Source organism: Nicotiana tabacum, chromosome 7, assembly GCF_000715075.1.
Source record: "Nicotiana tabacum cultivar K326 chromosome 7, ASM71507v2, whole genome shotgun sequence".
Taxonomy (NCBI): Eukaryota; Viridiplantae; Streptophyta; class Magnoliopsida; order Solanales; family Solanaceae; genus Nicotiana; species Nicotiana tabacum.
In genome coordinates this window covers 98907726-98928781 of record NC_134086.1, presented here as the reverse complement: position 1 = coordinate 98928781, position 21056 = coordinate 98907726, and the positions used below count along the sequence as shown (strand labels likewise).

At 34.1% G+C, this 21056-nt stretch overlaps 2 protein-coding genes and 1 long non-coding RNA gene across 7 annotated transcripts; 1 reads left to right on the top strand and 2 right to left on the bottom strand.

The window, feature by feature from the left end:
* The first annotated feature begins 1329 nt into the window (after positions 1-1329).
* LOC107818577 (homeobox-leucine zipper protein HAT3) lies at positions 1330-5817 on the top strand. Of its 3 annotated transcripts, XR_001655460.2 has the most exons (7): positions 1330-1913; positions 2389-2699; positions 2973-3052; positions 3733-4189; positions 4697-4790; positions 4901-5170; positions 5455-5817. XR_001655460.2 is itself a non-coding variant. In XM_075217394.1 (5 exons), the coding sequence occupies exons 1-5, from the start codon at positions 1766-1768 to the stop codon at positions 5015-5017; spliced, it is 750 nt and encodes a 249-aa protein (XP_075073495.1). In that variant the 5' UTR covers positions 1330-1765; the 3' UTR covers positions 5018-5163. The 3 variants fall into 3 exon arrangements, 2 of the variants coding, with proteins under 2 accessions (XP_075073495.1, XP_016500102.1); XM_075217394.1 differs by lacking the exons at positions 3733-4189; positions 5455-5817 and having other exon boundaries at positions 4901-5163; XM_016644616.2 differs by lacking the exons at positions 4697-4790; positions 4901-5170; positions 5455-5817 and having other exon boundaries at positions 3733-4578.
* Positions 5818-6585: 768 nt separating this feature from the next.
* On the bottom strand, positions 6586-11628 carry LOC107818576 (actin-related protein 2/3 complex subunit 5A). The gene is made up of 4 exons (XM_016644615.2): positions 11382-11628; positions 11201-11273; positions 11000-11100; positions 6586-6978 (listed from the first exon to the last, which is right to left on the bottom strand). Exons 1-4 carry the CDS (start codon positions 11468-11470, stop codon positions 6843-6845), a joined length of 399 nt encoding a protein of 132 aa, XP_016500101.1. The 5' UTR covers positions 11471-11628; the 3' UTR covers positions 6586-6842.
* Positions 11629-14732: 3104 nt separating this feature from the next.
* On the bottom strand, positions 14733-17988 carry LOC107818575 (uncharacterized). Of its 3 annotated transcripts, none has more exons than XR_012693446.1 (5): positions 17768-17988; positions 17309-17373; positions 17103-17212; positions 15516-15691; positions 14733-15125 (listed from the first exon to the last, which is right to left on the bottom strand). It is a non-coding gene; the product is annotated as an uncharacterized LOC107818575 (long non-coding RNA). The 3 variants fall into 3 exon arrangements; XR_001655459.2 differs by having other exon boundaries at positions 15520-15691; positions 17309-17412; positions 17768-17986; XR_001655456.2 differs by having other exon boundaries at positions 15520-15691; positions 17768-17982.
* Positions 17989-21056: the final 3068 nt, after the last annotated feature.

Sequence of the window (21056 nt, the reverse complement as noted above, 5' to 3'; positions counted from 1 at the left end):
ATACCTATGTTATGTGGAAAAAAGATAATAATTCAACGATTAAACTAATTGGTTCGGAGCTAATAATTATTTAGGAATTAGGCGTAAGAACGAAGGTACGTTAGATTAAGAGTGGTCAATTAACCACCCTTTATCGAAAAATTACATTATATATATAGATAAAATATTAGGTTTTAGTGGTGTATAATATATATTAAAAATTCATTGGTAGGGAACTTTTTTCTCTTTTTTCCAGTTTGACTATCTAGGTGTACTTATTTTCGCTGTATATAGTGGTAATTGCATTCCCATAACAGTCTGTTGATGATTTGTGTGGTACAAAATAATCCAAAAATTATCATACTAAGATTAAGTTTTATATTGCTATAATAGAATTTTTACGTATATCCTTCTATTTGACACACAGCTAAAGTGGTACTCCAGAAACTGTTAGTTGAAGTTGTAACTTACCATTTAAATGCAAACTCAATTATCAAGACTGCAGTAATTAGTCATTACAAACATTATTTCTGTAACATACTATCATTTAAAACAAGGGAAACTTGCGTTTCTTCCTCCCCCATATTATTCAAACCAAAACACTCTGTAACCTATTATTCAAGCATATAATTATGAAAACTTATGACAATTCTTAATCAAATCAATAAGTACATATAACTATTAATTACTTGCACTGTTTCGTAACATTGTAACAGTTTTGTTTCGGATAGTCAAACTAGGTCAATTTGACTTACAATTTAAACATATCCTTTTGTAGTTTTGATACGATAAAGATTGCATATACTTTAAATTTTTTGTAAAAGTAATATAAATATAAATCCGTTTAATTTAATATTATGTGTGATTACAATGAGTTCAAATCGTTACAAATCGAGAACTCGAACGTAGCAAAAGTGTAGTTCATCAAAATTATAAATGTAGTTAACACTCTGTAAGCAAAAAGTAACCAAAAAACAAAAATATGTGACGGAAAAATAAATATTAAATGTCCAGCAGTTGGCATTGCCTTCGATTTTAGCACAAAATTCAGCGCGTGAGTAAAAAAGATGTTCAGAAAAAATCTTTCACGAGAGAGCACGCACGTTAGTCAACAGTCAACGGTGGGAAAAAGAGTAAAAAAGCCGCTTTTCAATGAGAAGTTACAATTCAGGAAAGAAAAAGCAAACATTATTACTCCCTTCAGTCAGTAACTCTACCTTCAGTTACTTTTACACTCACAAGTCATTCACCGTGGTTAAATTTCACCAAACCATGGTCTAAAAAAGCCCCATGCAAAATTTGCCAAATATAAATAGACAGAAAAACATCCAAAGAAACAACAATGGAAAAGCCAAGCTAAAATCAAAGCCAATCTCTATCATCATCATTGAGCCAATAGCCACTGACATAAGTCATCATTGAACATCTATTTTCCTTCTTCTCTGTCTATTCACACATCTCTTTCTTTCTCTCTCTAAATCAGTTTTTTTTTTGTTTACAAAAAATAAAAGGACAACTATAAATATTTTTCTTGTTTGTATATATATTGTTCATAGGTTCTGAATCTTCTGCCCTATTGCACTAGCCAAAGGAAAAAAGCTGTAACTCCTCTGCTACAAAAGAGAACCACCCCATTTTTCTTCGTTCTGTCCCCCACCTCCTACCCAACACATTCAAAATCCCAGAGAAAGAAAAACCCCCCATTTACCTTTCTTTTGGATTCTGAAGGGAAAGAAAAAGGGAACTTTATAGGTTCTTTAGAGGAAAAGAAAGGAAGAGTAAAAAGATGGGTGGTGAGAAAGAAGATGGTTTAGGTTTGAGCCTCAGCTTAGGAATGAGTTGCCCTCAAAATAATCTCAAGAATAATGACTTCATTTCACCATCAACTCCTCCATTCCTCTTGCCCTTCATGCATAATCATCAAATATCTGCAGGTAAAAGTTGCACAAGTTTACAACCTTTTGCTTTTTTCTTTCTTTTCTTGAGTCTTGGACGCAACGACAAAAGTTATTTGAGTCGTGAAATCAGCTACTTATGTTTGCATCAAGGTAGATTAATTATGTTATACTTTTGGGATGCGACCTATTTCGAACCTTGCGTGAATGAACGCCTGAAGCTTCGTGCACTGGGTGGCTGTCTTTTTTTCTTTCATTTGATCTTGAATGCATGCTCCGAGTCAGACACGAATACTCTCTTAAACTTGATTGGTTCAAATTTTTAAAGTTTTAAGCACTATACATTATACTACAATTGTTGAAATTTTAGATAATTGTCACACATATTCATACGCATCAAAATATTATATTCAGTTGAACTCAATAAATATAGGCTTCATCGGGCCAACCAAATGGGGTTTTTTTTAGCATGTTTGATTTATGTAGATGTTTAATTTATTTATTTTTTGTGCAGAGAGAAATGAAGAAGCAAGAGAATTTATAAGAGGGGAAATAGATATGAATCGACCAGTGAGGATGATAGAGGCGTGTGATGAAGAATTAGAAGATGAAGCTGTGATTATGGTTTCATCACCTAATAACAGCACAGTTTCGAGTGTGAGCGGGAAGAGGAGTCATGACAGAGAAGATAACGAAGGGGAGAGGCCCACCAGCTCCCTGGAGGATGACGGCGGCGACGCGGCGGCGAGGAAGAAACTCCGGCTGTCCAAGGAGCAAGCAGCCGTTCTTGAAGAGACATTCAAGGAGCATAACACTCTTAATCCAGTGAGTGGCAGTTTTGGTAAATTTTTTTGTGGGTAAAGGGTAATTTCTGTAATAAAATAAATATGAATAATTTATTGGAAAAAAAAAAGTTTGTTTAAGTTGTAATGGCTTTGTGTGAAAATGTGTCAATTTACTTCTCCCCCACAAACTTTCCGATAAAGTATATAATTTTTTTTTTTTTTGGGAAAAAAAACGTAAGCATCTTTTTTTTTCCTTTCCAAAAATCTGATTTTTTAAATGCAAAGGTGTGATTAATTATTTTTCTTTCTTCAGAAGCAAAAATTGGCTTTGTCGAAACAGCTGAATCTCAGGCCAAGACAAGTGGAGGTGTGGTTTCAGAACAGGAGGGCAAGGTATGTTATTTGCTTACTGATTCAAGGGTATTTTTGGCATTGAAATAATATTTCACGTTTGTAGCATGAATCTTCGATATTTCTTAGAGACACACGTGTAGTTTTCCATTATAAAATTTGATTATGATAATCTAAGTAAAGCCCTGTCGGGTTACACACGTGTGCATGGATTATACTTCTTATACTTAGAATTTAAAATGATCTAACAACTTATTCTACTCTAACTACAACAAAAGATTTGTCCTATTTTACGTTAATTTTAAGGGGTTATTTTTTGTACTGGACTTATTGTACTTTGAAATTATGAGGTAAGAATTTAATAGTGGTTGATAAAATTTGGTTTTGTTTTACATATGTATATATGTTCCAAGTTGAAATTACGGTTCATGACTGTGATTGTGCTTTGCTTGAGCCAAGAGTTTCAAGCATCTATCGGAAATAACCTTTTTACTTTGGTAAGGTAGGGGTAAGGCTGCATACATGTTATTCTCCCCAGACTTCCACTTGTCGGATTATACTGGGGTTATTGTTGTTGAAATAGCGGTTCATTTGCTTTTGAATTTGGTTCATCGGACTCCACTTGTCGGATTACATTGGCGTCAATTCTTGGAACACAATTTTCAATGATGAGTAAGTAATACTTAATTTAGAAGGTCTAAGTAATGGCTTGAATAATGCAGGACCAAGTTGAAGCAAACAGAGGTTGATTGTGAGTACTTGAGGCATTGTTGTGAGAATCTGACTGAGGAAAACAGACGATTGCAGAAAGAAGTAACTGAGCTTAGAGCATTGAAGCTTTCTCCACAAATGTACATGAACATGACTCCTCCCACCACCCTTACCATGTGCCCTCAGTGCGAGCGTGTGGCCGTATCGTCTTCTTCCTCCTCTGTCACCAGTGCAGGTGTCTCTCGCTCGAACCACCCTGTAGGCGCCCTTCACCAACCGCCAGTGCCCCTCAACAAACCATGGGCTGCAATTTTCTCCCCTAAAACACTCGACGATCAACGAACACAACTGTAGTTTACTCTTGTTGTGAGGGTGAAAAAGGTCATTTGACACAATGGGGAAGAGTCTAAACTCTACTTGGAGCCAAAGAGAGAGAGAAAAGAGTAGTGAAAAGTGGTCCAGATAAAGGTAGGGAGAAATCAGAAAGTGTTTATAGAGTAGGAGATGAATGAGATGATTACAAGAGAATCTTAAGTTCTTTTATTTTTGTTGGGGTTCTCTTTAGTAGATGAATGATTAATGTTTCAAAAGCGGGATGCAATTTTGGGTCAAGAGCAACAATTGTTGAATTTGTTCATTTCATTTGTGTAGGGAAATGGTTACTTAAATGGGACGAAATAATTGTGCTCACTAACCACTTTTATACATCCCTGTTGTGGACATGCTATAGTATCTATCTATATAAATATATAAAGCAGGGACCTTAGGGAGTTTATTTTGCAATTTTCTCAGATTTTTGCCTTTTGTCATTCCTTTATCTATGTGTTGTTTCAAAAGAAACGCCTATTTCTCACTCTACCTCCAAACGTCACGTCTTTTTATATTCATCTTATTTCTTCCACGCTGAGGAAGAAAAGACTGCGTGAACAGTCCTCATGGAAAGCTAACATTCTCAAACCACCGGTTATTGTACAGGCTTGCCGCCGAACTCGACAATATGAATACCGCCATTGGTGACACTACTGGCTCATCCACAACCTTTTCGATGGAAATTTTCTCGGCAAAAAATGTAAAAAACTAAACTTCAATCTTGCACTAACTTTCTTTATCATTATCCTATTCTCTGCAATTTGTTCTGCTAATCTCGGCTAGAAGATAACATCTTTGATTTTTCCTCAGAGTTTATTTCAAACATCAATGCCACCCGAGGAAATCATTTATTTACACACACGCATATGCATACTTCTGGTATGTAGAGACCAAATGATTTTGCGTATGTTTGGTCTAACGTTGTAAAGGAAATAGTCGAAGGATATGGGTATTTGCCCTTTTGGAGAATACAGAGTTCGCGATAAAGATTGTGAAAATTTCGATGGATCCTCGATGTTGTACTCTTTTTTTTCTTTCTTCGCAAGGGTTAAAACTTAGTGCCTCCAGCAAGACCGGACTGTAAGTTATGATTTTTATTGTAGTTTTAGTTTTATTTTTCATCATTTTCCCTATCCAGTATTATTTTCCATCAATTTCTAGCGGCTTATTTTCTTTTTATTTTGATTTATTTCTTTAATTATCAGTTTATTTATCTTATTGTTTGATCTTTTTTTCTATTTTCCTATTTGCTTATGTATGGCTTGGTTCTATTCATAAACCTAACAATTTTATTTGTATTCTTTATTTAAATATGCAGTATATATAGAGTTGAAGCAAATATTGTGCCTTGCTTTTTGTTGTAGGCTTGGAGAAGCGGGAGAAACAAGTGATTGAGGAATCTAACATGAGGCTTGTGCTGGTGGTTTCTCCTCATCGGAATTTAATCACACAGGTAAAAGACATTAAGAGGAAAGCTACTGTATTCCATTTTCCGAGAAGCAAATTCTCCTTTAGATTACATGGCTAACTGGAGCTTATAAGTTGAAGCACCTTGCTCGCTATTCTACTTTTGTGGAGGTTGTTAGGCATTATGTCTCTCTCCTTTATGTATTTTTATTTTTAACTTTAACATACTAAGGGATCATATCGTAGCCCTCCAACAATGTGACTTTTCTAATAATGAACAAAAGATTTGATTAATGATTGGATTTGAAAGATACTATGAAGCTGATTTTTTGTTAAGACATGTTTATTTATGTTCAATATAAATCTACAAAAGAATATGTGATAGTCTTTCTTTGATAAGTTTTATGTTTTATTTTTATATGTATTTTTTCTCATGTATGTATCATTTAATTTTTTTTTCCACATTTATGTCTTACATTATATAACTATATCTGATTTTTTATTTTATAAAATTTTAATAGCTTTTCTATATCAATTAAATATACAAAAAGATTATGTTCTATCGCGCGAATAAATTAACTAGTTATCCATAAACCTGGTGCCTCTAAAAGTATTTGACTAGCTAGGATTCCCCATAAGGTCACAAAGTCGATTAAATTAACTCTCGGTGTCTGTTTATTTTACTTTTTTACTTTTGATAATGATGATATTCGGATCAGATTGTGCACACCTCACTAGCATGAGTACTAAATAACTCTATCTATTAATGGTTGAGCAAATATGAAAAAAAAATTCCATCTCTCATTATTTTCACTCCTAGGTAACTAGGCCACACCTTTAGATGCAAGCGACCCCGAGGTACTTGTGGTGCAAGAGTCACAAAATGCACCGCATGCCCTAGAATGTAATACGTTGCCATCTTTTGGTTTGGGTTGGGGGATGGGGGCTTGAGATGATCTCAAACAACAACAAAGTTCTACAGTAAAACTTTAGATATAAATTATAAATTTTAGGAATAGAAGAACTCTTGGGAGCAACATCTCCTTGACTCGATACTGTCACATAAACTACATCCACCAACAGAAATATGAAAGAAAAGGAATGGCAGAAAGCTCAAATAGCCTTGGGACAGATCTTATGTTATATATCGAGAAGAATACAGATTTAAAGAGAGGAAGCAACCCTTTGAAAACAAGCTGAACTCAATCTTAGCTTCAATTAAACATGTAAAGACATACAAGTGAATTTCAAAGTAAACATTCATCTGTACCAATGGCATTCCTTCTTTTTTTTTTCCCATCAAGTTCAATACTGTGTTCATCCGGCTTTAGCAAACAGGTATTAGTTACACAGTATTCACAGTGTCAGCAAGACAACGCAGTATGCAACCTAAACCAGCTTTTTCTGTTAGTTTTTCATGGATCCTTAGGCATTGGTCACATGTTGGGCGGTCTCCAGTAGACAAACCTCTGTACAAGTACCTGCACATCGGATAAGAATGTTCTGTGAAGCTTGTAACCCAACTTCAGAAATGTGCCACATTACTTGCACAACAGGCAGATCTATGGATTTATTTTCCTTTTTAACTATTGGAATAATTACAAGGCAAATTTACATTCATTTCTTCTTAGTGTATCAAGTATGCATACAACAAACGAGTTCATTTTCAACTATAGTGTGTGTGAAGCAGAGTCTAGATGGTCCAATATCAGAAAAAGAATGAATGTCTCCTTCCATTTTTCTCATCCTATCATGTTGCGCGGACTCTCCAAAATGTGGCATATTTTGACCTTTTCTTCTATTCCTAAAGTTCGAAGTAGTGATGCTGGAGTCGCTGCTGTGGTCCACTAAAGCAAATGAAAGCTGTCAAAAAGAGTTCGTTCAACAAGGAAATGTCATCTTGCATCACATAATTCCTTCATCTTCTTTACAGTAATGAAGATATAAACAGATTTAGGACTAAACTTTAACAAGAACCATAAGAAATCAAATCAGCAGCGAATTATTTAAAGTTGGAATCTTGTTGACAAAAATATTGGTATATCCCCTCAAGGAAATGCATTTGCAAACCAATTAGCCAAGATACAATACTTTATATTTTGCTAAGATTTCTGAATACCACCTAAGTGGTAATGCCTTATTACGATTTATGGTTATGGAATCATTTTTTTATGTAATCAATTTATGTTTCTTTTTGTGTCTTTTTTAATTCTTACGATTTATCAATAATTTATGTTTTATATAATATAGTATACTTCAAAATTATAAGATCCTTCCAACTTGTCTCATGATTTTCAAAATTTGTGCCTTCATGTAAGACACGACTCTCATGTCTGTTGTTTCTGTGCTACGTATGGCGGACCAGTGGGGAGCATATATGCAAGTCTTCACATTTGGAAGGCGACTCCATCGTGGCCTTATATTTCAAGAGAAAATTAAAAGATACTCTTAGGTATTGCAATGTGACTAGCCTTTGTCGTTTTCAAAAGTCAACTATATCCCCTTCTAGAAATGGATGATAACCGAATGAAGTAACTGAGTAAACTGTGAAAAGGGATTATGAAGGGGAAAGACGAGTTCACAAGGTTCACTGGCTTTATTTATTGGGAATTGTAACTGGAAACAATTTGGTTGGATATATGATGTGAAACTGAAACTAATCTTAGAAGCTTGCTTATCAAGAGTCTATGTGATTACTCATGATAGGATCGCAGTTACCGCTGAGATCACCACAAGAAGAACTAAGGGTTCATCTTGGAAAATTAGCTTGAGAAGACCTGTTCAGATAGGGAATGGAAAGAAGTAGAGGAGTTCATACAAATCTACAGTTTCTCTGTGGCAGAAAGTGGTGAGGATAAAATGGTGTATTGGTGTTGAAAGGAGCAGTGCTAGTACATTTTTAATGAGCTTCTATTATATGGGTCTTACAAAGAAGGAGCAAAGAAGACATGGTGAAAGGAGATATGGAATACATAAACGCCAAAGAAGGTCATCACCTTCTTCACATGCTGCATAGAGTGGGATGCAATTCTTTCTGACGGAAGATCACATAAAGAGATTGTTGAAAGTTGGTGTTTGAAGTGCAAGGAGTATGAGAAGGACAATGATATGTTATTGTTATACTGCAGAATGGCCTCACAGCTTTGGGTGGAGGTGTTCTTTTTACACCAGAAGACAGTTATAAAGGCATGGCAAGTTGGAGGGAAAGGAAACCTCGGAAGAGTTAAAAACAACATGGAATATTTATCCACTTTCCCTTTTCAAGACTACTTGGAATGAAAGAAGTAGGAGCCCTTTCCAAAGCAATGAGAAGAGCTTCTTTTGTTTCATGTATATATTTGGCGTAAAGAAAGAATATACTCTGGTATAGTAAATTAGGTAGCTAGATAATTGACCAAAAGTAGCACATATAACCACATTGAACATATATTTTGAGCACCATCTTGATGAATTAATGAAGGTGATATCTGACTATAAGAAAAATTCAAATTTGTAACCTGAGCATCTCAACTTCAAGATCATAATAACCAAACCTGATAGCCGTATTAATTCAAGTCACTTAAACCCGTATAAAACCGATTAAAAGTATAAAACATGATCGCCACCTAGGTCAAACCTATCTTGACTGCAGATCATGTAAAATTTCTCCAACTCATTCCAGTAACAAGTTAAAGATTTATATCTCTCAATTCTCAATCTCCTTGGTGAATATGTTACACTAATGTATGAGAGTAGTAAATACACCGGCGCCTTTACGAGTAGGACCAACTTTGCACCAAGTTATCATATGGTTACTTTCAGATGTTTCCAGAAAATAGGCACTTCAAGCCCATCGATTACCCTTTCCAACCCCCTGTTAGCCCTTTATTAGATATTGAAGGTAGAGCTTTGCAAAGCAACAACATATAGATGGAGTAAGTCTATTGATTCTTAAGCAGCAATATCTTCTTACTCCCAAATAAGCATACCAACCCAAGTTATTCCCAATGTACTTTCAGAATCTTCTTGCCAGATGATTCCTTCAACTTTATCTTAGTGTTTTAAATATATAGTGTCATCAGATTCCAGGACTGAAATTGCACCCAATCAAGAAACTAGCAAGTATTACTATTACACCAGTTCCCTGGTTGCTGGTAGTAGAAAACCAAATGAAAAGGCAATTTCACCTACCTACATGGTGAATTCATTAAACAACATTTCTTTTAACCTGTAGTATATTGTATTCATGGAGATATAAGACCAACACCAAGCTTAAACTAGCTGTTGCATGTTAGAAACCTAAACTAAGGTCATAAAAAGCTTGCATATTGTTGATCAATATTTGATGAGACATATTGTAGGCAATTACCAAAATGTCCAACTAGCGTTCCTTGGAAATCTTTAACAAAGTTTCTCAAGTTCAATAGATTTCATGACACATCTCAAATTCATCGTAACCTAAAGTAAAATAAACATAAAATATTTAGTGCAGTGTATAAGAAGGTACAATTTCAAACTACGCCATTTTCAGGTGTTGATACTCGAGGTAAGAGCTGTAAAAGACTGTTCCACCATTTATGCCACCTAATGTTTGTCTTTTCTTGAACATGGTAAATCCTCCCCCCACCCCACCCCACCACCACCAAACGGCCGCCACATTGGAGTCCAACAGTGGCTATTGGTGACTCAAACCCCGACCTCAAAACTGGAGGTGGAAGAATCTTATTACTAGGATATTCCGCCCAGGTCTATTTCGACTTGAACATAATTATAACTGTAGACTGGTCCTTAATAGCAACATAAGGTAGAGAAATATATGTCTTATTCAACCAAATAGCAGACACATTGTGTTTTTCACTTTCTTCTCTACCTTTATTACTAGTTGCATATGCATGTAACTGCACAAATCTATTTAAAATGCTTTGCATCACCAATAGTTCAATGAGTTTGTCCGCCACTTCTTGAAAAGACAAGCGTTGGAACTTCAATAGTACCATCTAAGATTTCCATTGGTTGGCTTAGTTTCAATAGCTTATTTCCAGATTAAGATTTCTTTACTTTCGACTTCCTTTCATAAATTATTTCTTAACTCGGCTAATATCTAAGTGCAATCTCTGTGAAAAGGGGATTACAAGGCTTGTATCATATCCCCAATTTCTGTGCGCATAACAGAACCAGAGGTTCAACAATAATATTTTGAGGATTGCGAAACAAGTATCAGTAATTTTAGTTACCCAGTTAAGTGGAATCCTTTCGTCTCAATCAATAAAAAATGCCCAAGGTCCTCAATTGGATAAAATCACTGATTTCACACAATTCCTATGATCTAACCTTTTTCTCTTTACTTTCTACTGATATACCAATATGCCATAACGGGGAACCAGAGATAGAGTACTCATAGCATTACAATTTTCGGTAGACATGATTCACATCCATTATTACAGATTGGAAAACATAACCCTCAACCTCAAGTCCTACCTAGGCCAAATACACAGAACAAGTAGGAATAAGAAATGAACTTACTTCATGAGAATATCATAGTACTCAGGATCCAAAGCAGAGAACAAGCTATCCACATCTTTGATAGCCATTATAGCCCTATGGACCACTATCCAATTGGCAGACTGCAAATTCCCCAAAACAAAAAATTAAATGTCAACCTCAGAAGTTGCATCATGGACCAACATTCTAATAAAAAGGATAATTTAACAAAAAAGATTGAACCTTGCATCTTTCATCTTTGGTCTTGGGAGGTGATCCTTCTAGAGCTGTTTTCAAAGCTTCCACTGGTTTATACCTAACAAATAATCAAAATCACAAGTGGGTCTTCAGTATTATATATACAATTATAGATGTGGGAATTTGTTTTTATGCAGGTATAAAAGAGGAAATATTATAGATGTACTGTTTGAGTAAGCTTTCGATCTTGCGGGACTTGTGCTCGATTCTGGTGATTATGGCTTCGAAATTATCTGCTTCAACAAACTCCGCCATTTCCTCTACCTTGAGCCAATTGCGCAAGCAGCTTTTGGGATCTTTATTGAGTGTCTGATGCTCTGAATTCCGGTATTGATTACCAACAGGAGTTGACAACGCTTTTGCCAAATAAGATTATTAAATGAGAATAAGTCGCATCGGATAAATAAATGCGCGTTATAATTCGCATTTGTAAATGCAATTTAAAAGTCGTATTTGGTGAATACCTCTAATACGTCGTATTCGATAAATGCTTTGATGCGATTTATATATTCCTCAAATGCGATTTTTTATTTTCCAACTATGATTTATATATCAACTGGATTTTGTAAATTGTGTTATAAATATATTATATTATGGATATACATTTAGTACTCTGTTGTAAATAAGTTTCTTGAACAAGCTTATCCATAGGGACTCCGTCGTAAATATATTTATCTATTTGGAAATAAACCTCTTGAAGAAGTTTATCACTTCGGTACTCGGTTATGGATAAATATTACCCCGGTAGAAGATTATCCATACCGGGTATAACAAGTTTATCCTTTCGATACTCCGTTATGGATATATATTACCCTGTAGAAGATTATCCATACCGGGTATAATAAGCTTATTCTTTCGATACTCCATTATGGATAAATATTACCCCGGTAGAAGATTATCCAGACCAGGTACAATGAGCTTATTCTTTCAGTACTCCATTATGGATAAACATTACCCCCAGTAGAATATTATCTATACCCGGTACAATGAACTTATCCTTTCAGTACTCCGTTATGGATAAACATCACTCTCAGTAGCAGCTTACATAGCAGCTTGCAGTAGCAGCTTACACAGCAGCTTGCAGTAGCAGCTTATACAACAGCTTCCTTTCTTCTATAAATAGAAGAGATTTCAGTTCATTATGTACATCAGTTTGAATTCGAATAATATATCAGTTTTTCTTTATACTTGTCTTTACTTTGCAGTCTTTATTTTATAACACGTTATCAGCACGAGACTCTGCCATCTTGAGCAAATACTTTGAAAGTATCTGAGGTACGAACTTTCTTTTTTTTATATAATGTCAAATCTTTCTAAACTTGAATTTGTAGCCATGCATATATCGGGCAAAAGCTACATATCTTGGGTGCTTGATGCTGAAATTCATCTTGATGCGATGGGTCTGGCAGACACCATCAAGGATAAAAATCAGGCATCAAACCAAGACCGTGCCAAAGCAATGATATTCATACGCCATCACCTTGATGATGACCTGAAAATGGAATATCTCACTATTAAAGATCCAGTCATACTATGGAATAATTTGAAAGATAGATATGACCACCTGAAGATGGTCGTTCTTCTACAGGCACGTTATGATTGGACTCATCTAAGGCTACAAGGTTTTAAATCTATAAGTGAATATAATTCTGCTATGTTCAGAATTATTTCCTAATTGAAATTATGTGGTAATAATATTACTGATCATGATATGTTGGAGAAAACTTTCACCACTTTTCATGCCTCGAATATGCTCCTGCAGCAGCAACATCGAGAGATGAGATTTAAAAAGTATTCTGAACTTATCTCACATCTTCTTATAGCCGAGCAACATAATGGGCTATTAATGAAAAACCATGAAAGCCGACCTACTGATTCTTGTCAATTCCTTGAAGTGAATGAGACGAACTTCCACCAAGCTAAATGTGGAAGAGGTCGTGGCCCCAGTCGTGGTCATGGCCGTGGTCGGGGAAGAAATTTTAATCATGGAAATAATAATGCACCAAAGAACCCTTCTCACCACCAGCAGTGGAAAAGGAAGGAACAAAAGCATGAAGCGGTGCAAGCACCAAATGCAGAAAATGCATGCTATAGATGTGGAAGAAAATGACACTGGTCACGTACCTGCCGTACGCCAAAGCACCTGGTTGAGCTTTATCAAGCCTCCCTAAAGAAGACAGAGAAAAATGCTGAAGCAAATTTTATTTCTGAAGATAATCTAGACTTCATGCATTTGGATGTAGTTGATTACCCTGCACTCCCAGAAGGAGAAACAAGTCATGTTATCGGTGGTGAATCTGTAGAAATATAAATATTTTAATTTTTGTTATTTATAATAGATAGTATGACTATGTAATTGTTGTACATAAAGAAAAATTATGATTTGATAATGATGTTTGCTATAATATATCTTATTTATGTCATTTTGAAGAATATGAATAACATTATTAGATCAACTTAAACTCTAGCAGAGTTTGCAAGAAATATACAACCACCAGAAGTGGTTATATTTCGCATATCTCATTGTAATTATATTTTGTTAACCACCAGAAGTGGTATATGCCTATGATCACCAGAAGTGATAATTTAGGTTTTCTATGGTTACAATTGAAGATAAGCTACATAAATATTCTCTATATTAAATGCACGCCTTGATTTTCTCCTAAAGTAGTGAATATTTTAAAAGAGGCTGAGACATTACAATTTGATGTGATTAATGCGCATTCAGATAATTATGTTCGATTTCCTGAAGGATAGAAACTTTTGATAATATTAATCCATTCCATGTGAATGTGACAATATTAATAAATCTGGTAAATATGAATGTGCTCTTGATGTGAATATATTACAATTCACCTCCGTAATAATTGAGAGAATATATACTCAATATTTCATATTTTAAATTTGCCCCTAAAGAAGTAACACAATTGAAATTGCCTCCTGAAGTAGGAAAATATTATGAAGAAGAGTTTTTTTGTGCTTAAACAATTATTTTACATTGTTTATTTGATTGTGATTTTCTCTCATGATATCAGAAGTGTATGAGCAATATTTGATAGTACAAAATATATCAACAACTCCTAAAGAGCTAACTGTCGCTACAACATTTTAGATTTTTAGTCACCCTTGGTAAGTATGGCCTAAACTATCAAAAAGTGTGGTATTTGATAAAATGCCACACTTTTCAACTTTAAACAACACTTTTCTAGGGGTGGCCTAAACTAGTGTAATACTCTTTTTAAGTGTTGCTTTAAAGGCCACGCTTCGAAAGTGTGGCCTATAAGGTACAAATACTACGCGTGTAATACCTCACGTGGCAACATTTTTCATGTCCAAAAGCTACATGTTTAAATCGTTGCCTTTTCTACCTCGAGGCCACCCTTATAAAATGTTGCCTTTGCTAATAATTTGATATATCTAGTATTCACATTTATCATCATAAATTTTTAGATTATTGCAAACGTATGAAGAACTCAAATACTACATTAATCAATATATAAATAAAAAAAAAAAAAGATTCAAGCGCATACACTTACAATGAACTTTGAAAAAGAAATATGTATCAAGTACTACATTAACTAATAAAGCAATCTCTTATAGGTCGACTACTGGAAATGAATTATACAATATCTGATGTACTCTATCATGAATAACACTTTAAAACATATTATAGTGCTAAAGGTAGTATACGTTAGAAACCCAATTTGTTATCCCCTTGGTCCTTAGCACCTTTCACATCAATCTCCTAATTTTGCAACTGATCCGTTTTCGGTAGCTTGACCACCCTATTAATCTAAGCAACATGTGAGATTTCCTTGTTCAGATCATCAAAAACTTCTGAAGGTTTTTGAGTCTTAAGTTCCCTAATTGTAATCTCATTATTCTTTTCAGTGGTTTTGCCTTTCCATACCTGCAATTGAGACAAACAAAGATGCATTATTTGTTATAGTCTGCTACTAATTTAAAAAAAAAAACTATTTATGCCAGCTGCAGTTAGATAATATTAGATGAGTACTATAAAGTTGAAGGGGTTTAAATATGTGAAAGGGGGATATTGAAAGGGAGAAATCTAATTTTCTCAAGGATCATGCTCTCCCTTCAGAATGATGACTTATTCACCTAGCAATCTTGAAAAAATTAGCACTCGTAGCGGATAAAAATCATTGAAGTACTTGACAAACAAACTTTTAAAATAAATAGAAACATGGCTACTAGAGAAATACTTATAAATTAATTCTACAATTTCATTTATTAGAATGGAATTCAGAAGTATGAGTAAAAAGTTTTCACATGAACTAACTTACTACTGTTGCCGTATATGAGATAAGGTGCAGATCCAGATGAAAATATTCAGGTGCTCCGGTAGATTTTAGATCATACTAACTAGTTTAACTACCAGTTTTTTTTTCCACCTTCACTCATCGCTACTGTTTACTTTACTCATCATGCTCATATAGAAAACTAACCAGCAGCAACCTGCAAGCACCATATTAAAATTATTTCGATATGTATATATGAGAGACAATAAGCAGAATCTTCCCAAAAAAAATACCGGAAGAGATTTATATTATTAAAAAGTATGAGAGGAGTTTTCTTGAATATCACCCTTCACTCTGCATTGATATTAAGAACAAATAAGAATAACCTGCAAGATCACTAATTAGAATGGATTCTAAATACATTGTCATCTACCTACTATTTTCCTTTTCATCCTATTTCATATTTTATCTACTTTATTTTATATTTGTGGGGTCTAAATTTTCAAATAATTTTAATAAGCTTGAGTAGCCTTCAATCTACTAAGGAAAAGAGCAACTCTTTCTACCTCTTGATCCTGCACATTCATGCTGAAGGTCAAATGCTTATTATTGCTTTCTCTACACTCAGCAACTGAAGCATCCTTGAGTGTGGTAAGATCATCGATATCTTGGAATAAATCTTACAAAACTACAATCTACCATCAATGGATCTTTCTGCTTCTAGATTCTGTTAATAGACTATAATATGAGTCAACTGATTCTCTTAAAAACACATGAAATACGTTATGATAAGCATAACTTCTTACCATAATAAAGACCAACTATCATAAACTAAGAGAACTAAGAAATAGAGAAGGTAGGACTTCGAAGAACGGATCATTTTTGCCCAACAACCAATACAATAAAAAACTGATTAATATAGAGAAAATGAGAGAGAAAACTCGGAGAAGATGCAAGTTGTATAAGTAAAGCAACCTATCAATCACCGGTGAAGCATTCACAAATAGAATATATATGACAAGCAAAATATCAAGCACTAGTTAAGTTGAGCATCATTTTTTTTTTCATGAAGTAAAAGGAGTTCATTAAAAGAAGTCAAGCGGATGCAAACAAAATTACAATTGAGAATAGAATATGTTTGCTCATGGACAAAAGCTAATCTAAAACTAAGGAGCAGTAATGCATTTGATGTTAAATTTTGCTCCTTTTATTGTTTCAATTAAGCGGTACATTTTTATCCATTGCTTTCATAGAAGAGTATTAGCTCGTTGCACAACTCCACTAGCTGGACACTGCATATTAACAAGTTATTTTACATCTTATACTTGATTTTTTTTTCATTCTTAACTAGATGGCTTGTATAGGATGGCAACTTTTCTAGAAGAAACTAGGTCCAAACAACCAAATGCTAAGAAGTGATAGTGTCAAATAGTACAGAATGACTGAAAATTTAAACCCAAAACCAGTGTGTGTATCATAGGTATTGTACAAGTCATACACACGTCATTATGATAAGCTACAATCTGACATCTTAAGGATTGCTAAAGAAACAAAATAAATAACAAGAGCTACTATAAACAACTAGCATATTAATAGGAAGTATTGTGCTATTCTTTATTCCCACTTACAAGGAAAACAAGGAAGTAAAGAATGTAGAGATGACCAGTTGAATCAACGCCCACATGAAGTCTTCTTCATTATTCACTACTGTCAATACCAAAGCCAGCTCTGCAGCTACCTGTGTATGATGGATTATCCAAAACAAACCCTTGTGAATGGGCAAATTAAAAAGTAGTAAATAAATATTGAGTTGACGTTAATTAAAGGGTCTTACAATGGCTTAAAATGTTCCAACCTGAATAGTCAGTGAAGGTTTTGAAGAAGCCAGAGCTCGATAGCCTTCAAATGGAATGAGAATTACTTGTAAAAATGAACAAGCTGAAAGATGGATAGTGTAGTTGAGATTTTTTCGGACTATCAATAGATCTTAATTAGCTCCTTTATATAGAGTTGTTGAGTCGGTTATAGTTTCTGGTCCAAATTGAGTTCACCAAAGACTAGGTTTACCAATTCTACTAGGCTAATTGGAAATAGCGAATTGACAACAAGAATATGATAGAATAGAGCGAAATCAGAAAGAGAATGCTAGAATGAGCGAGGCGACAACATAAATTCCACACAATAGAGCAAAATGAGAAGCATACAATGCAATAACTAAAGGTACAATACAGAGAACATAGATTACTAGAGAGAGAAGTAGAAAACCGAAGAGTGAAGAGAAGAAAGTACTCACAGAGATTAAACTACCGTAGCCCTAAAATTTGGCTAGGGTTTTCGAGGATTAGAAGCAGCAAGTGAAGTTGAACGTTTCTGTCTCTGAGACTGAGATGCCTCTGTAATTAGGAAGAGAATGAATTTGGGGAAAGAATATAAATGAATTGGGGGGCAGGAGGAATGGGTAATGGAAAATCAAAATAGGTAAAAGTACTTAATGAGCGTGGTTTTTAGTTTCTAAAAGTACCCTTTTAAAGTGTAGCCTAAACTTCGTAGCCAAAAGTCAGAGACAAAGGCCACCTCTAAAAAAGCGTGGTCTAGATGCTTTTGTTGCCTAAAATTAGTGTTGCCTTAGGCCAAATTTGTTGTAATGTGTTTGTCTATAAGACACATGATATCAGTAATGTCCCATAAATATTAGATTATGAATAATAAATGAAGGCTCTCAAAGATCTTATATATAAATATGTTATTCATATTATATGATTATGGTCAAAACATATGTTGTATTAAACCTGAAGTTTACTAATGCAAAAGCAGTCACGGTAAACCAGAAGTTTACTAATGCAAAAGTTTATGCCATAGTAGACCAGAAGTTTATTAAGAGATAGCACATGCCATGATAAACTTGAAGTTTTCATTTGTCATTTTTGAATGAGCTATTTAAGAATTCAGATAAGCACATACTGAAGAACTAGAAGATTCTTCAAGAATTCTCATGTGTTGCTTGTTCTCATAATAAATTGATTATACCAACTAAAGTTGGGACTAAGACCCCTGATTCTGAAATATATAAAAGATGGATATGGGCTCATTCACCTGTCATGTGAACCACTTATAGATGCATATATAAGATGGTTACATGTATGTTTATTGTCAACCTGTAGTTTGGCATTTGAGATTGCTTTTCTCAATTAAGAGCATAACTCTCAGATTATGAAATCAAGACAGTTCATCTTGATAATGTGAAATCAAGACAGTTCATCTTGATAATGCTGGTTTATATCCAAGCTGGGGTTTAGCATTGAATACCTCCTACTAATGGCTAAACTATTGCTTATGAGAACAAAGCTTCATGTGTTGGTCTAAGATATTCTAAATAGCATACAACAACACTTGTATGCATCAGACCAACAATATATGATAAAGTCCTCCCCTCATAATTGGTTTAGGATCAGAAATCAAATATTTTTACTATCTTTTGATGTGTGGTATATGATTAATTTCTCTACCACAATACACAAAGATATGTTTTCCAAAAAAGATTGGGGATACATGTTAATTTTTCTAACATTTAAGGGATGAAATAAACAACTGAAAATATGCTATATGAATCGAATTATCATCAATATGATCCTCACTTAGAAGATAATTCAAGTCAAATGCCAGAAGCATTTGCTGATCCAAAATTTAATATCATATTTCAGCTACAAATGCTCCTATTAAAATTAAAGTCCCTGAAGGATAAAGTTTACTGTACACATAAAGCGTGGTAGACCAACCGGTTCCAAAGTTAACAATCCTTGAAAAATGGTAGGAGCTAATGATCAAAATGATCATAATGAGGAGGAAATAAGCTCTAGAAGAGCCCACGACATAACATTTCATGAAACTCCGTTGTAAATAAGTTTCTTGAACAAGCTTATCCATAGGGGACTCCGCCGTAAATATATTTATCTATTTGGAAATAAGCCTCCTGAAGAAGTTTATCACTTCGGTACCCGGTTATGGATAAATATTACCCCCGGTAGAAGATTATCCATACCGGGTATAACAAGTTTATCCTTTCGATACTCCGTTATGGATATATATTACCCCTGTAGAAGATTATCCATACCGGGTATAATAAGCTTATCCTTTCGATACTCCGTTATGGATAAATATTACCCCGTAGAAGATTATCCATACCAGGTACAATAAGCTTATTCTTTCAGTACTCCGTTATAGATAAACATTACCCCCAGTAGAATATTATCTATACCCGGTACAATGAGCTTATCCTTTCAGTACTCCGTTATGGATAAACATCACTCTCAGTAGAAGATTATCCATGTCTGGTATAGTAGTAGCTTACACAACAACTTGTAGTAGGAGCTTACACAACAACTTCCTTTCTTCTATAAATAAAAGGGATTCCAGTTCATTATGTACATCAATTTGAATTCGAATAATATATCAGTTTCTCTCTATACTTGTCTGTACTTTACGGTCTTTATTTTATAACAAATTGCATTTTAAATGCTTTTTATCATTCTCGATATTAATAAATATAACTGGAATTTGTAAATAATGATTTGTATATAAATTAAATCTCACAAAAATAACGTACCATTGTATTTTTTCTTAAAAGCTGAAAGGGCATATTTTGAAGAAAGAAATGCGATTAGGTTCCTTGTAATTTCTTAAAGTTACAAACACAGCCCTTATTTATTTTACTGTTTTGTGTAATGAGTGTCTCAGATGAAATAATTTCATTCACAATTAATTTTTTTCAAGTAAAATTTATGTCTAAGCACAATTAAAATTTTAATTAAGGGAAATTTTCGTTCCTATACCATATAGGAAACTATATTACCAAATATATTCATAGTTTGCATATTACTCTTCATGCTAATAGTATTTCTACAAAATATAGACAATTCATTAAATAAGGAATCATTGTAGTTGTAGGCTTCCTTATTTAGGCGCGCTAAAATTGGGGGATTAAAAATTCTTCCAGATCTTCTACAACGCAAATCACGCTCATTAATCTTCTTCGTCAGTTTCGTTTCAAATTTAGCGTCTCTGCTTTTTCGATACACTGTGTTTCAAATTTTTTTCTGATTTCACAAATCAAAAACGATCTAATCTTCTACAATTCTTCTACATCAAAAGCAATTGTGTCCAAATTTCAGTAATACAAAGCAAAGGAAAAGAGAGCAGCAATTCCACCATTGACAGCCATTAAAAAACTTTGAAGCTTTGAATTCAAATTTGGGTTTTCAAAAATCATTATTTGTTTGGATTGGGTGTTGTTGCAAATAATTGGAAATATAATTTGGAGTTTATATCTCAATTTTGAGGGGTTTTGGTGAAGATTAAACTTGGTTTTGGCTGAATTTCGGATTGAAACTCGAAGAAGAAGAAGAAGAAGAAGAAGAAGAAGAAGAAGAAGAAGAAGAAGAAGAAGAAGAAGAAGAAGAAGAAGAAGACATAACATACATTATATTGCAGAAATTGTAGAAATACTGTAGAAAAATTGTATTCTGTTGTTTATTTATTTTTCTTTTATTCATTTAACTATTGTATGAAAGTTGAATAACATTGTA